Source organism: Metopolophium dirhodum, chromosome 1 (assembly GCF_019925205.1).
Source record: "Metopolophium dirhodum isolate CAU chromosome 1, ASM1992520v1, whole genome shotgun sequence".
Lineage (NCBI taxonomy): Eukaryota > Metazoa > Arthropoda > Insecta > Hemiptera > Aphididae > Metopolophium > Metopolophium dirhodum.
Genome location: NC_083560.1, coordinates 41,197,524 through 41,214,717, shown reverse-complemented (window position 1 = coordinate 41,214,717; position 17,194 = coordinate 41,197,524). Strand labels below are relative to the sequence as shown.

The 17,194-nt window shown below is 30.7% G+C and overlaps 1 protein-coding gene and 1 pseudogene across 1 annotated transcript; both read right to left on the bottom strand.

The window, feature by feature from the left end:
- Window positions 1-763: 763 nt before the first annotated feature.
- Window positions 764-2,901, bottom strand: LOC132936703 (uncharacterized). The gene is made up of 5 exons (XM_061003464.1): window positions 2,826-2,901; window positions 2,359-2,622; window positions 1,771-2,019; window positions 1,559-1,687; window positions 764-1,482 (listed from the first exon to the last, which is right to left on the bottom strand). The coding sequence occupies exons 1-5, from the start codon at window positions 2,899-2,901 to the stop codon at window positions 935-937; spliced, it is 1,266 nt and encodes a 421-aa protein (XP_060859447.1). The 3' UTR covers window positions 764-934.
- A 39-nt stretch (window positions 2,902-2,940) lies between these two features.
- LOC132938631 (uncharacterized) lies at window positions 2,941-4,107 on the bottom strand (annotated as a pseudogene).
- Window positions 4,108-17,194: the final 13,087 nt, after the last annotated feature.

Below are 17,194 nucleotides of genomic sequence, written 5' to 3'. Positions count from 1 at the left end.
ATAATATATAACAAACAATTTTTTATAATGTATATTGTTCATTTTAATATAGATAATTTATTATTTCTGTTTTTTATTCTTTATATTGTCAAGTATATGAGCCGGTTCATTAATATCGGTAACCAAAAGTCTCTTTCCATTTTGCGGGTTTACAATTTCCGGTAGTAAACATTCTTTGTAGAAACTGTAAAAATTTAATGAAATAATAATATTGAAGATTTATGTAGATATAATATAATACAACATAAGATATAATACAAAATATAATATAATTGTTTTAACAACAATACGATACACATAGGTGTAACGTGTGTACCTATTGTATATTAATTGTATTTTTATTTATTTGTACATTATATTATTAACCAAAAACATTTATATTATATTTTGTCAAACAGAAACACTGATACTTGATAGTGTTTACAAAATGTTATTATACTTGTTAGCATATTATTATAATATTATAGTTTTTTACTATTGTTATACAGTATACACTTATACTTACACCTCAAGTTTGCTAACCATTTTATTCGACCAAAATGATTCATCGTATTCAATAATTTGAACTTTAGACCAATTTTTGGTATATACAACAAAATAACAAAATTGTCTTTTTAAGACGTGCATTTGGCCTTGAATCTGATAGTACCTAGTAATTATGCTCTTTTTTCAGTTCTATTTCATTTTCATTTTGAATACGGCAAAATGTTATCTAACAATTTATATTATATTTAAACATTTAGCTCATATACCATATTTTAAATTTTTACAATTCAATTTTACTTTTTTATTCATTACAGCTTCAATAAAACTGGAACTGTCTTTAGCTTTGAATGGGCACTTTATTTCTACGACATAATCAGTTCCCACAAGACCATCTATCGATGAAAAATAATACTACTTATTCATAAATATACCTACATATTAATAGTAATTAAATTAAATTATTTTTGATTATTTTCCCGGGAGAAGCAGCTAAATAATGCAAATCGTCATCCACTATAAGACCACAAGGTTCAACAGTACAATTAAAACCGTTTTGGAATACGATTATAGCCTTATTTTCCATTGCTTTACCATAATCAGTTGATTTAGAAGTAAATGACCTATACAACATATCATAAACCGTACACCTACATAATTTAGTTGGTCGCATTTTACAAATCCGACCAAAATTTGAAGCTGTTATTCGGTTTCTTCTTTCTGTGTGCCAAATTTGTGAATTAGCCTGTTCTCTAGTTTTAATTTCTAATTCTATGTGTTTGTCGTGGTCCAAGTAAAGTGACTGAATGAATGCACTTTTCTTTGATTCCAGTTCATTTGAACGTATATCATAGAGTAACGTTTCAGCCAGGCCATAATGTTGATCCGGACCCGTTTGTTTAGAAAATTTTTTTACCTTTTTTGGAAAAATGAGTTTTTTACATTTTCTTTTTTCACTTTTCATTTGTTTTGTTTTCAAATATTTTTTCCCGATATCTCCTACAAATGTAAAATATTATATTTATTATTAATTATTAATTATTTTTTATTGAAATATAAATTATGACTATTTTACCTGGACTTATTTCATTAACTTCGTTCTTGTGTAATTTTCTAAGAAATTCCCCTGACGTATTATAAGATACAACAGCAGCTTCAACTCTGGTGTTGTATGATTGCTGTTGAGAAAAATTGATACGTTTACCTAGAGTCATAATGTTTTTATTTATCTCTATAAATTTATTATTTATACTTACATATATATTCAAAACATTTCTATCGGTTTACCCGATAAATGCTTGTTTATTATACTATTAAATTGCTCACAAACATTGTTATCCACATTCATTAGTAAACTGTCAGCATGAGTTACTAATCGATTAGCTAACTGCGTAATTCCGTCTATAACTTTCGATTTTTCTGCGTCATCAACAAAGTTGTACTCGTTTAATTTGGGCCCATGACAGAAATACTCTTCATACTGAACATGAGAACCCAAAATATGGTAAAAACTGTTCAAAATATCCTTACGTAAACCTACCCTTGTTAATAAAATAATTAATATTTAATTATATTCATCAATAGTATTATTAGAGATCAAATTGCATGGAAAACGATATAGGTATAAACTAAGCAATGGGCCATGAACATTTACTATTTAAAAATTCTAAAAATTTTAAAATTGACAGTTAAAAGTGTATTATTAGTGTATTATTTATATTAATTGAAAATTACATATTGTTTTTTGCCAATATTTTTTTTTTTAATTTTCAAAATAATAATTTTTCGAAAATGTTTATGCAAGTTAGTCCCTTTATACTATATCCTCCTAATATAAAAAGCATTATAGTATAAACTAAAAAAAATACAATATACCTAAACGTTTATCATTGTCAGATTGGTTGATTAATTGGCTGCGATATTCAATTGATTTAACAATTGCATTTCTGAATGTTATTATATTACTTTGAATATTTCTTAAATTCAGGTAAGGATATCTGATGTTTTTGGCTAGTAATGATAATTTTGTTCCGTAATTTCGTAACATATGATTACGGCATTCTATTTTTTGAATATGAAATTTAGGACCATAAGGCATAATTTTAGAGAGCCTTTTTGTCACACTAGAATCACCATCACCTTTAATAAAATATTAAAAGAAATCATGGTAGGCACTAAAATATTAAACATAAATAACATATCACTTGTACCTATAATATAATATATATAAACAATTATTATAATATAATGTATATATATATATATATTATTATATTATTATGTATTATATAATATTATGTATAAATTATTTTTATAAATTATATATTTGTATAAATATATACCTATTAGTTTATTGTATTTCAATCCATGTAATTCCATACTTCGCTTAAAACCTTCTGCAATTGAATCGGCTTCCATACTTGTAGCTCCTTTTGACCAGTTTAAAAAACAAGTATGCTCAGGTTTGGGTACACCTTTATTTTTTGCTCTTTGGCAAACGGCACAATACCGGTTACGAATTCCAATAAACAAATTTTTTTTTGATTTATACCCAATAATAGTTGCCTATAAAAATTACAAATTAAATCAGGTCATAGTTTTATATTATATTATCATGTATAAATATTTGATGAAAAACTTAAGTTTATTATAGAATTTACTACGCCAGGCAATGCATCATAATTAGTCTTATAGCTTCTTTTTGACCATTGCCCGTCAGCCACTACAGTACACATTGGCGTTCCATCCGTATCAATTGAACCAGACTCTAAGGCCAACCGTTTTTCTTCCTCGCCAGCAATTTACATTTCTCTTTCAGCGATTATATGAATTTGATGACTAATATCTTCTTGAACCGATAGAAATGTATTGGAAGACATACATGGAATATCCATTGTTGCACACAATTCTGATAATTGACTATAGCCAATACCAATACCAATAGTGCCGCTTACTGCTGATTGATTGATTGGCATAATATAAGTATCAGGTTTTTGTTTTTCTGATTCTATTTATGATATTGTGTTACACATTTTACAAATAAATTTAAATACTGTTCTAAATCCAAACTGTTTTTCATTTATCAAAGCCATATCTAAAAACAAACAACCAATATCATTTACGTGGACGGTATTTTGAATCTGATTGAAAATATGATACACATCTACTACTCGTCGTCCTTTAAACAAGTTTTCAGAAGTTGTACTAAGAAATTACAAAAAATAATTACTCAAATAAACAAATCAAATCAATTTAACTAATTTTTTCAATTTAACTCCAAGTAACTTACAACAAATTAAAAAAAACTAAAAGGTATTTTTTGTGTTTGAATAAATGAAGCAGACGTTTTTGAAGCAGATTTTTTTAATATTTTTAATTAAATTATTATGGGCGGTGTGGGGACATCGCCCCGACGGGTTATTTTTCATGTAATATCAGGAGGACTACAACCCCTCTCAACATTTTAGCCCCAGTTGGGTCACTATATATAATACATGTATAATATAGTGCATACTTATCTGGTACTTCAAATGATATCTTCGGAAATGCATTAGCTTCAAAAGCAGACGACTCAATTACATCATGTTCGTGTAAAACAACGTGTGTGAAGTTGGCCCCCCCCATGTTTTCATATAATTACAAAACATACGCCAAAAATTTGCAACTGATTTGCAACTATTTGCAACGATGGTTTCATAATTTGCAACTCAATACTTGCAACACAATTTTTATTTTATTTTTGGGGGGGCCAACTTCACGTAGCCCCCCCAAATGCTCGTACAGGAACGAAACTGGTCCCAACATTTTGCCCTCGATTTGCAACTATTTGCAACCATGGTTTTGTAATTTGCAACCGGGTACATTTCTCACAAGAGACGTTTTCCGGTGGGGGGGCTAGCCCCCCCCCCCCAAATGCTCGTACAGGAACGAAACTGGTCCCAACATTTTGCCCTCGATTTGCAACTATTTGCAACCATGGTTTTGTAATTTGCAACCGGGTACATTTCTCACAAGAGACGTTTTCCGGTGGGGGGGCTAGCCCCCCCAAATGCTCGTACAGGAACGAAACTGGTCCCAACATTTTGCCCTCGATTTGCAACTATTTGCAACCATGGTTTTGTAATTTGCAACTTGGTACATTTCTCACAAGAGACATGGTAATTAGATAATAAAAGTAACTTAACTTAGTTAAAAATAAGTTACTTTTTTTAAATAAAATTAATAATTACTAAATATTATAATATAATAATCAAATTCATTATTATTTATTAGAATATATAATATCAAATATTTGATATTTTGGTTATGAACTTTTTGTTCATTACTCCACAAGTCTCCACTATTAAAATTTATTACAGCCCACAATTATTGGTTGGTTTATTGAAAAATAAAAATGAATCAGCGTCCTGGGTATTTATTTAATTAGGTAAGTAGTAATACGATGAACTACCACGCTACTACGGGTATTATTTGCACCGACGGTCCAAGTTATCGCTGTAATTCTATGAATGAATAAAAATATAATAATATAACTTATAAGTAGTAATAATATTAATAATGATTAGGTATAGGTTAGGTTATATGTCGTGTATGGGTAGGTAGGTACTGAGTAAATTGTTATATTTTTCTTTTATTAATGACACGGTTACCCCTATAATATTTCCTTCTAAAATATAGTTATATAATATTTTCTGTGAATATGCGATATAATAACTTACTATTATTATTTACTAAAATACATTTAATGTTCCGGATTTTTTTATATAATTAATTTCACAAAATTGAATTTATTTTAAGTATGTGGTTTGGGAAAAAATTAATTTAACTTGCCAATAAAATTAATTAACTCGTTAAGTTACTGAATAACATGGGAAAAATGTAACTCGTTAAGTTAGAAGTTAGATAGTTCTACAAAAAAAAGTAACTCGTTAACTTAGTTAAAAGTAACTTTAACTTATTAACTCGTTAATGCCCAGCCTTGCCAAAATCTGTACAATATCTAGTTATAAGAAAATATAACAATTTGTATCAACAGTACAACTGCACAACAACACGTATTAATTTTATTGATAAATGTGTGCGGTGCTGCCTCAGTGGAAACTCGCCACGTACGAGAACACATCGTTGTATTTAGAACATCCTGTTATATTTAAAACTAAACGGTTCTCAAGAAAACCCTATGCATGCGGCAATAACGCTTCGTGCGACCCGATCATTAAATACAATTATTATTGCGTTTAAACTGTACCTATTGTTATTTCTTATCGCGCGGTTGACATGTTGTTACTTGCGTGCTATATGTCTTTGGGTTTTCCTATTTTTTGGCATCGTCTAGACTCTAGATAATATGCCGTTGAGGATTTCTGTAGACAATAATAATATTATCCTCTAGTCTTTGCCGAATGATAACAAAATTGTTAAAATTAAATTAAAGTGATCCTTTTCTCATTTGCCGTCCAGACGTGCAGTCGCATGCTCGAGCATTTTACTCACAATTAATAGTATTGTTCATTTATTTTGTAATACCTAGCTTGTGTGTTGTTAGTTATTAATTTCATTTTAATATACATCGCGTTTATAATGGTAAGTTTAGAAATATATTTAATTACAATAGTGTGTACCTATTATTCAAATTAATTTATTAAATTATGAGTACTGCCATATAGGCAAGCCTGGGCATAAACGCGTTAAAAAGTTAAATTTAAGTTCATTTTTCTTATTAACTTAAGGAATTTTTGAATTAACTTTAAATTAACTTGAGTTAATTTTACATTTAAACAAGTTAAGTTAATTTCAATTTTAATCATTGATAATATTACACATAATAATTAGTTATAATAGTAAATTATAATTATATAAACTAATTAGTTATAAATTATAATAAATAAATACATTTTATTCTCTGCATAGAATTTATAATTAATGACGGTAAATATTTTCATATTGCCTACATTACATTTTGGTTCTAAGTATTGAGTTTTATTAATAACAATATAAAATACAAATTTTAATAAATATAATCATTGTATCTATCTATAACATGGTAATACTAGATTATTAATCTATTGATATTTTTAATAAATACATAATGAGTTGAACTTTATGTTCCTAAAAATATGTTAGTTTATACTACATTACTTTTATAACAATAATAATATATTTATTTGAAAATATTTAAATCCCTCTGACAAGCTGATAGCTTGTGGTGGAGAGTTTACAATTACACAAAATAATATTTTAAAATTAAAAAATATAACATTACAAAAGCGTTTAAATATTTGTGTTTTAAATATAATTTAAAATGTTTTACATATTAAGAATGTTAGATTTTATTATTAAATTTAGATTATTTATTTATTAAATATAGATTTGTTTAAATGAACCAGATTATTTTTAGATCAAATTTTTATTCAAATTAGTTTTTTTTAATTATAAACATACCTAGATCATTTTTACATGGCTAAATTGAAGCAGTATTAATGCCCCAAAAGGTGATGACAAACCCAAAAATAAATAAATAAAAAATACTTGTCATTGCAAAACAGTGATTTAAAAATAGATAATTATTACAGTTAGAATGATACTTGTGTAGTATAAAAAATATTATTATTTTAAGCATAGTTTTATAAACGGATAAAATAATTAAGGGCATTATAAAAAATCATAACTATAATTTGTGTTATGCTTGATTCTAAAACTAAAATTTGTACTATTCCTTAGGCCGGTAGAAAACCAAATGTAGATCCCAATGAAGTTTTTAATGCACTGAGTACACGTAATGTTTTTGATGATGTTGGGAACTTGTTAACTTCAAGCAACCCTATTTGGACTCAACTATCAGATTGTCTTGATGGTAAGATAGCTCCCAAAAGTCTTTACATAAGTATTCTACAAAATAGACATGGATGGCGAAGTAAACTAAGACAAATATATAGTTATGCTTATGATAGTCATGAAAATGAAAGTATTGAAAAAGGTATTGAAACAGCGGATGAATCAAATAATGGAACATTGGACGAAGACGTAACAGACGTATCATCTTCATCAGTGTTTGAGAAAGGGAGAGAATTGTTCGAATTGTCTATTCAATATGATGTTTATAGAACAATTCGTCCAGAAAAAGTTGTGTACAAGAGAAAAAATAAAAAAAGAGTTTATGAAGTTTTAAAACAAAATGCCTGGACTGATGTTATAAATGATGCATTGATTGAATCGTATAATTTTCCTTGTAATTATATCTATAAAAGAGTTAAAGTATATGATTCAAACCATAGCAAACATTTTATTTCATTTCAAGCAAAGTGTAAAGATAAAAGCTGTGGAGCAAACTTAAATGGTTGGAGTGATCAGAGGCCCGCAGAAGGAGAGCCACTCTTAGTAACAATATTTACTACTGACACCCGAGGAATGGAACGTCAACACAACACAAAGAGACCTTTAAAAGGCAGAAAAAGGATTGCTGTTGGGTTAGAATTAGAAAAAGACTTGGCAAGTAATTGGAGACGAAATAACGTTAATGACATGGAGTTTGGCAGATTTTCTCCACCAAATTTATATTCCTTACCTACATTACGAAAAGCAAAAAAGAAAGTAAAGATAAAATAATGGGCATAAAATATAAATGTCCTGTCCAATCTTTAATGGAATTTAAGCATAATTCAAGTCTTTCTGGATCTATACATGGTATCGGAATTGACCCATTTTTCGTTCACTATTGGACAAACTATCAAATTGCAGTATACAAAGATGCTAGTAAAGAATATACAAAGTTATCAATTGATGCAACCGGTAGCCTTGTGAAAAAGTTGAAGCGAACGTCATTGGATTTATTATCAGCCCACATATTTTTGTATGAAGGCATTTTAAGTACAAGCATCGGTCATATTTCCATAACTCAAATGTTATCTGAGAAACAAGACACGTTGTCAATCTATAATTGGTTAGCATCTTGGATGGCTACGGGTATCCAGCCACCAAACGAAGTGGTATGTGACTATTCCCGTGCTCTTCTAGCAGCAATAACCAGAGTTTTTTTTAAGGGTGCAAGTACAAATGACTATACAAATTATGTTTATAATCTATTAATTGGCAAGGAGAAAGAATTGCCAACTACATATATTCGTTTGGACGTTGCTCACATAATCAAAATATTCTGTCGGATAAAATGTATGTGTGGAATAAAAAATAGGTACTTAAAAGAATTTTATGTCAGGGGTTTTCGTTTACTTCTAACATCTGAAGATTTAAGTTCGTTTGCAATTATACTGGAAGCATTACTGACAATAATGTTAAGTGAGACAGATGGGTTAGGTTTGGATGATGTTGTAAGCCCATCTGAAAAACACCGAGAATTTATTTTAAATTTAATAAAAGGTATACAAGATAACGATGAAAATACAAATGACGCTTTTGATCATTCCGAATCAGATGACACAAATATTGATTTAAGTGATGGTGACAACGAAGACAATACTTCTAATGCAATAGGAACTTTTTTGGAAAATATAAAGCAAAAAAGTATGACAAATGCTTTAGTAAAAGGTAACAGAATATCGGCATATTTTTTACCAGAACTGTTACCGCATATGATAAGACTTTGCAAACATTTTCCACTATGGACCAATATTCTTTGTAGTGTTTTCAAGTCTCCTTATAAAAATGGTTCTTCTGCAGCTGTGGAAAATGATTTTAAAGAATTAAAAACGCAAATCCTAAGGTTTGAAGTATTGCCTATGACCGCTGATAGATTTATAAACAAACATTTGATGAATATCAACAATAATATAAAACTGTTTAAAAGTAAAGAACTAAGGAACTGTAATCCTACTAAAAGAAAGCTGAGCTACAGTCATAAAATAAAAAGTAATGATAACATTTTTGACTTTGAAATTGAAACTAAAATTGGTAATAAAGAATCTGAAGAAGTTAAAAAAAAATACCCTTCCGATGAAAATAAGAAATTTAAAATTATAAATCATTTAGACATTGTACAATGTGTAGAATCTGAATCTAATGATAAATGTTTACAAGTACCAAATAATTTCAAACAATCTGATTCCGAATACAGAAAACTTACAGAAAGCCACGTGAAATTAACAACTGATGATGATTCTGATCAAAACACTACAAATATTGAAAGTGCTTCAGATTTCTTCTCTGATGATAATTCATACTCCGAGCATAACAGCAAAAATAAAAAAGAACCAATGTCAGATAGTTCAATCAATGCCGTAGAAAATTGGAAAGGTAGAGGTAAAGAAGAAAATATTTATAATAAACCAAAACAAAATAAAAGGAAAACCAAGTATATGGAACCAACAAAAGAAATTGATCGTATCTTGTCTTCAAAATGTACACGTTCAACATTAAATAATTTGTTGATTAATGGAAACAAGAAGACGCCTATCTCTATATCAAAAAAAACATTTTTGGTTCAAAACACTTGTCCATTTGACGCAGTTTCTGTTTTAATTGCGATGGCTTATACAGATATAGTATCATATAAGCAATTTATTGACAAAATTAAGAACGATTTTCTTATATTTTGCAAAAATCTTGCTCAAGAAGGACCAACTCTCAATATATATAAAAGTAGAGTATTATTACTTCGAACCATTTTTAAAACTGATGCTAGTATTAAAGACACCAACTTGATCGATGCCAGATGCAATGTTACTTTAATGATAAAGTCTTACTTACGAAATGCACCATCATCCATCGAAACAATAACTTGCCTCAATAACTGCCCTTCCTCTAAAGTACTTCATGATCCTCTTATACTATTACAATTAACGAACCAGTTTGACAATTTGGAAGAAGATTTAAAAACATTTATTGCAGAGAAAACTAAAAACTGTTTTAATTGCAATGGAAAAAAAACAACTTCAAGGTCTCTTGGAGAACATTTATTTATTGAAGTTGACTATTTTTCTGGAGGAATATCACACGAACTTCAAGAATTTCCTGACTATATAGAGATCAACAAAGACAGGTATTATATCTTAAATTAAACAAATTTAAATTAATAATGATAAATAAAAAATAATTATGTAATATGTTGTATAGATATGTAATTATTGGCGTAGTTGGATATGGAAATGATCATTATATTTCATACATTAAAAGAAACGGCAAATGGGAGGTCCACAATAATTTGCAATCAAAAATAGTATGGACAACATCAAAAAAAATAATTGAACCACATTTAATAATGTATGTTAAAATTTAATTAACATGTAACTTTAAGGTATTTAATAAAAAAATCTATACCTGATAAAAAATCTTGTTCTATATGTCTATGTTAATCTATGTGTATTAAAATCTAAGTAGAATAAAAAAAATTTGATAGAATATAAAAGACAATTGAATGGAAAAAAAAATAATTTGCAAAAATAAAGCACAGAAAATACAATTTTAATTTTCAAATCCTAAAAACCGATTTGCAATTATTTTGCTAAATATTAGCGCTGGTTTGGATTCACTTCAACCAAAGTGGGGAGGGGGGCTAAATTCATGGTCATAGCGGATTCATGGTTTATTGATTAATTAATAACAATTTAAAAAAAATAAATTACTAATAGGTACATTTTAAAATTTGTGGTTAGTTCATTTTTCTATGTAGGTAGGTATAATTCTTATTAAAATGATAACATACTTTTCAAAGAAATTGGTCATGATGGAGTGCCAAATTCACACGTGCGGGAAAAGCATCGTCACGGTTGTAGTTTGTCACCACACCAACATTTATTTAGTCTTGTAAAGTATTCGTATACAAGTATTTGAATACTTGTATTTAAATACTTTTTGAAGTATTTATGTGGTAATCTAAACGCATTTTTTTAAATGTACCTACTTTTTAAGTATTTTGAATACATTTTATTAATTTTAATTGCAATGTACCAAGTTGCAAATTACAAAACCATAGTTGCAAATAGTTGTAAATCGAGGGCAAAATGTTGGGACCAGTTTCGTTCCTGTACGAGCATTTGGGGGGGCTAGCCCCCCACCGGAAAACGTCTCTTGTGAGAAATGTACCCGGTTGCAAATTACAAAACCATGGTTGCAAATAGTTGCAAATCGAGGGCAAAATGTTGGGACCAGTTTCGTTCCTGTACGAGCATTTGGGGGGGCTAGCCCCCCCACCGGAAAACGTCTCTTGTGAGAAATGTACCCGGTTGCAAATTACAAAACCATGGTTGCAAATAGTTGCAAATCGGGGGCAAAATGTTGGGACAAGTTTCGTTCCTGTACGAGCATTTGGGGGGGCTACGTGAAGTTGGCCCCCCAAAAATAAAATAAAAATTGTGTTGCAAGTATTGAGTTGCAAATTATGAAACCATCGTTGCAAATAGTTGCAAATCAGTTGCAAATTTTTGGCGTATGTTTTGTAATTATATGAAAACATGGGGGGGCCAACTTCACACACGTTGTAAAACATGCTTAAAATATTGGAATGGGTGGACAGCAGAGCTGTAAAACGATGAATGAGTATAGGTAATAGATAACTTAAAGGTAGAACATAATTATGTAGTATAAAACAAATAGTTTATTACCAATGTGGTGTAGACATAGATGATGAAGTACCTGGAAGGGAAAAGTCAGCTCCTAAAGTACGTGGGTCAAAATTGATGTTTCTAAAAAAAATGGTAGTATATAATAATATTTTATAATTTTAAAAAATAGGCGTTATAATACCTAATTGGTTCAATATTAGATTGATCATTCACTATTTCTTCATTAGTTAATTTTTTGAATATTTTAAAACAATGTTTCATTAAACTTTTTATGGATCTTTTTTTAGAAACAAACTGTGGCGTAGGATCGAGGAGAGCTGATGGACAAGCGTTCATCAGACGAGCAACCAACGAGCTTAGGAACAGTCATCAGGAACTATATAGTCACATCTCGCTAGATTTTAGTCGTATAATTGGACTTCGAATAATTTTTATATATCAACAACAGTTAAATAAATTAAATAAACGTAACTATATTATACTTTAAACTGAAGTTCTACATTTTTTACCTTCATCATTCTATTCTTTGACTGGGGCACGTTACAACATTTTCCGATGCAAATTATTCGACTTGCATAATTGGTTTTTTATCACTAGGTAATAAATTTGTGCCTGTCGCTTGCCACTCGATGTAATTTGACAGTAATTTTGTATTATTATAGTAGTACATTTTAGCCGATTCTAAAACCTCATCCCTCATCTCTCATCACTCATCCCTCATCCCTCATATCTCATCTCTCATCCCTCATCTCTCATCTCTCATCCCACCGCCCGCACCCTTATCCTCATCCTGCTGCTTGCGTACGTGCGTTACTTATATTATTGTTATCACACGTTATCATATTTTATCACATGATAACGTATATTATCACTGAACCTGGACCCACCAGCTCCAACGCGAATTAATTACCACTAGGCCACCCCGACCACTTGAGTACTAGTTATTATTTTCACCCATTTAAGACATGCATTTTAGTAATAAAAACAACTGACGTCTACTCGGTCATTATACCTTTAAAATATTTAAATAACATATATAGAACACTTTTAATAGCCACAATGGGCATTTATATTGAAAGACACTTTGGACAATAGGTATCCTTATTCAATTAAATATACTGCAAAACCATTTATATTGATTCACAATAAGAGACATTAAGTAGGTATTAGTGAAAAAACACATTAAAACCGATATTAGTACCTTCTGCCGGACGTATACAATGTTAAACAATTAAATTATATTTTTAGAAAAATAATATATTATACAAAAATATAGACATCCTCACACAATGATCCTGAAAGACACTTTAGACGTATTGTCAAGGCAATAATAGGTATATTATCCGTATTCAATTAAATAAACTGCAAAACCATTTATATTGATTGACAATAAGAGACATTAAGTAGGTATATTTTGGCGCTTTCTCGATATTAGGAATAGATCAATTAAGAGACAATAGGTATCCTGGTTCAAATAAATGCCCATTTTAACGATAGTAAAATTACCTTTAGAATATTCTTTAGTCACCAGGATGTCGCATACATACTTTTAATAGCCACAATGGCATTTATATTGATTGACAATAAGAGACATTAAGTAGTTATTAGTGAAAAAACACATTAAAACCGTTATTAGTACCTTCTGCCGGACGTATACAATTAAATATCAATTTTGCAGTATTATCTGCCCCACTACAATCGCTCCTACCTATAAGTGATTCTTGACTGAAAGATCCGGTAGTCTTTTAGTCCGTCTACTACGTTACACCGTTGTGTACGTATACGCTCCGTCTTCACAATTTTTAGTGGGTTACAAAGTGTTTAATATCTTTTAAATCAGTACGTTTTAAACCGGTGTACACGTATACGCTCTGACTTTAAAATTTTTTTTTTAAGTATTTATTTTCTTTGAAAATTATTTGCTTTTAACCATGGCTGGTTCAATTGGAGGCTGCATTATACAAGAAAAAATGTATATACGTTCCGCCTACGCCACCGTCCGAACTCATTGAATCTACAAATTTCACGATCAATTTTACTGAACGTAAGTTTTTACATGTCGGTCTGAATCCTACAGAGAAATTCGATGTGTCCATACTAATAATTACACCTTCGCGTTTCGTTAAAATATCTGTGGACCTCTTAAGACGTATTTTTTCCCTGATGGGGAATATATTGTCGTTTATTTTGGATCAACCGCAAAAATATAAGCGGAATTTATTTCAAGAAACAGAAATTATTTCGCTGTCTAGTATGGTGTATCAAGGGGAAAATATGCTTGTCATCGAATCAAAAACACAAGCCGGATGTCGAGTATTGCTAAGTCGCACAGATTTAATGAAATTGCAATATTTAGAATGGTCGATTAACGAAATAGTCGTTCGAAAGTCAACCATTATACGACCACTTGTCTTAAAACAGTTTGAGACTGTGGGTAATTATTTGGACCAGGAATTTACCAAAGTTGATTCACCACCAAAGACACCCGAAGAAATGATCGTTTTTATCAACAATTTAAGTGATGATAAAATTATTGGATCCACTCCTAAAGAAGACATGAATTTCATCAGTCAACTGAAAATGTATGCTTCATCTCAATTAGCCGAACATTGGGCGCAACGAGTGGAGAATCAGAGGTAATTTAACCTATCATTTATATCGGTTGTAAAAATATTTAATGTATAATTATTATTTTATAGTTATTCACTGAATCCGAAGTGAGGCTCATTTCACCTCCGAGATATTCAAGTATGTCTCCAATGCACGAAGACTTTTCACAAGAAAGGGTAATTTATAATTTATAAATTAAAAAAAAAAAAAAATATTACTAATTATAATAATTATTTAGGTAGCTGACGAGGAATACCTGGAATACGTGGTATCAATGAATTTTTAACGCAAATCAACCTTACCAGCTAAACCATTATATGACCTTGTAAAGAAAAATGTCGATTTTATTTTCGGTGAGCAAGAACAGGAAGCGTTCAAATACTTAAGTTCAGTACTAACAAAGACACCCGTATTAGCTATATATTCCCCCACAGCGGAAACTGAGTTGCATTGCGACGCGAGTTCGTCTGGTTTCGGTGCAATATTGCTTCAAAAACAGTCTGACAATAAATTTAAACCCGTGTTTTATTTTAGCCAGCGCACAACTCCGGTTGAATCGAAGTATCATAGCTTCGAGCTAGAATGCCTGGCGGTCGTATATGCGATAAAACGTTTTCATGTATATCTATACGGCATATCTTTTAAAGTAATGACGGATAGCGATAGCTTCAGGTTAACGTTAAATAAACAGGACGTAAATACTCGAATTTCCCAGGTGGGCTCTATTTTTACAAAATTACGATTTCAGTATTTTTCACCGTCCGAATAAAAATATGCAACACGTCGATGCATTCAGCAGTTGTCACGCGATTCTCGTGTTGGAATCAAATACGTTTGAACAAACACTCGCCGTTCGACAAAGTACAGACGACGATATTGTACAAATTAAAAATAAATTACTAACAAGCGATAATAAATTTTATGAATTACGAAATGGGTTGGTTTATCGCAAAGAAAACAAGCGCATTAGATTTTACGTTCCGAAAACAATGGAGAATAATGTGATACGTACATGTCACGAAGATATGGCCCACGTAGGTTTGCTAAAAGTTATTGAGAACATATCTCGCGTGTATTGGTTTCCCGATATGAAGAATAAAGTACGACGTTATTTAGATAATTGTTTAAAATGTATTGAGTTCTCTAGACCTAGTGGTAAAAAAGAAGGTTTTCTTTTCAAAATTCCGAAAGGTGATAAACCATTTGTTATCTTACACATAGACCATTTAGGCCCGTTAGAGAAAACCAGTTATAAAAATAAATTCATTTTAGTGGTAATCGATGCGTTCAGTAAATTCGTACGCCTTTACCCGTGCCGTACGACCAAAGCCGATGAAGTGATTAAACATTTGCGTAGTTATTTCCAAACTTACTCCAAACCCCGTCAGATAGTTAGTGATCGGGGTACGTCTTTTACGACCACTGATTTTAAGGAGTTTTTAAAAACGAATCAGTAAAACTGACGTTAGTTGCAACAGGCACGCCTAGAGCCAACGGTCAAGTAGAGATAGTGAATAAGTCTATAGTACCAATGCTGGCTAAGTTAACGGAGTTAACGAGTAGGTGGGATCGAGTGTTACATAAGGTAGAATTCGCTATCAATAACACGGCGCACAGCTCCACAGGCCAAAGCCCTAGCATGTTATTGTTAGGTGTACACCAGGTAGGTGAAATTAATGACGAGATACGGAGAATCGGTGTTGGTGAGTTGCGGCCCGATCCCTAAATAACGTACGAATTGCGGCCCGTGTTTATGAAACAGACGTGCGAGTTGCGGCCCGTGTTTATAAAACAGACGTATGAGTTGCGGCCACATTTTACATTTTATTTAAATTTGTTTTTTTTTTGTAAAAATGGCAAAAATGGCAAAATGTATGGTAATTTATGGTAAAATTAATTTTAATATTTATGTAAAATATGTAAAAATGTAAAAAATATTTATTGGTTGGGCAAAAACTTAAAACTTAATGATTTGACGAAATCAAACTGCTCTATTTCTTTTTGTGCTAGCTTTGTCATCTGTTGTCTTATAAATGCTTCTTTTTCACATATTTTCTTCGTTTTTATTCCATTGCTTCTACATTTGATATACGTTTCTGATTGAATTTCTACTAACACATCAATAAAATTATAGATGTTAGGATGACTAGAGTAGAACGATGAATTTAGGTGTGAATGAAAACTTTCACAGCCGTTAGTGGTACGGTTACAGCTAGCAGAGAACTGTGCCCAAATATTTGGGGGAAACATAGCATCCGGGGATATATAGTTTTCGAAAACATAGTCGGTAAATTGTACAACCCGATCATCTTTAGCGGGTAGTATTGCTAAAAAGTCATCCGTGAAACAATCAATGACGTTGTCAGAGTCCAAAAATGGCAAACCAAAAAAAAATTTTAAAAAATAACTTTTATCTGTATTTGTGTTATACATTTTCGTGAGTCCTAAACTTTGAATTTTCCTCCACCAACTTTGCCCAAGGTGAAATCGACATCCACTTATTTTAGCATTAGGGAAGACTTCCGCTACAGCACTGTGGATAGCTTGTTCAAAATCTATAACAACTTCAGTAGGAGAGCACGTTAGAC

Coding starts and splice junctions, on each gene's coding strand:
- LOC132936703 (XM_061003464.1), bottom strand. CDS start 2,901: ATGGAAGCCGATTCAATTGCAGAAGGTTTTAAGCGAAGTATGGAATTA. Junction 1,688..1,770: donor AATAAACAAGCATTTATCGG/GTAAACCGATAG, acceptor TTATGACTCTAG/GTAAACGTATCAATTTTTCT. Junction 1,483..1,558: donor AGTTAATGAAATAAGTCCAG/GTAAAATAGTCA, acceptor TTACATTTGTAG/GAGATATCGGGAAAAAATAT.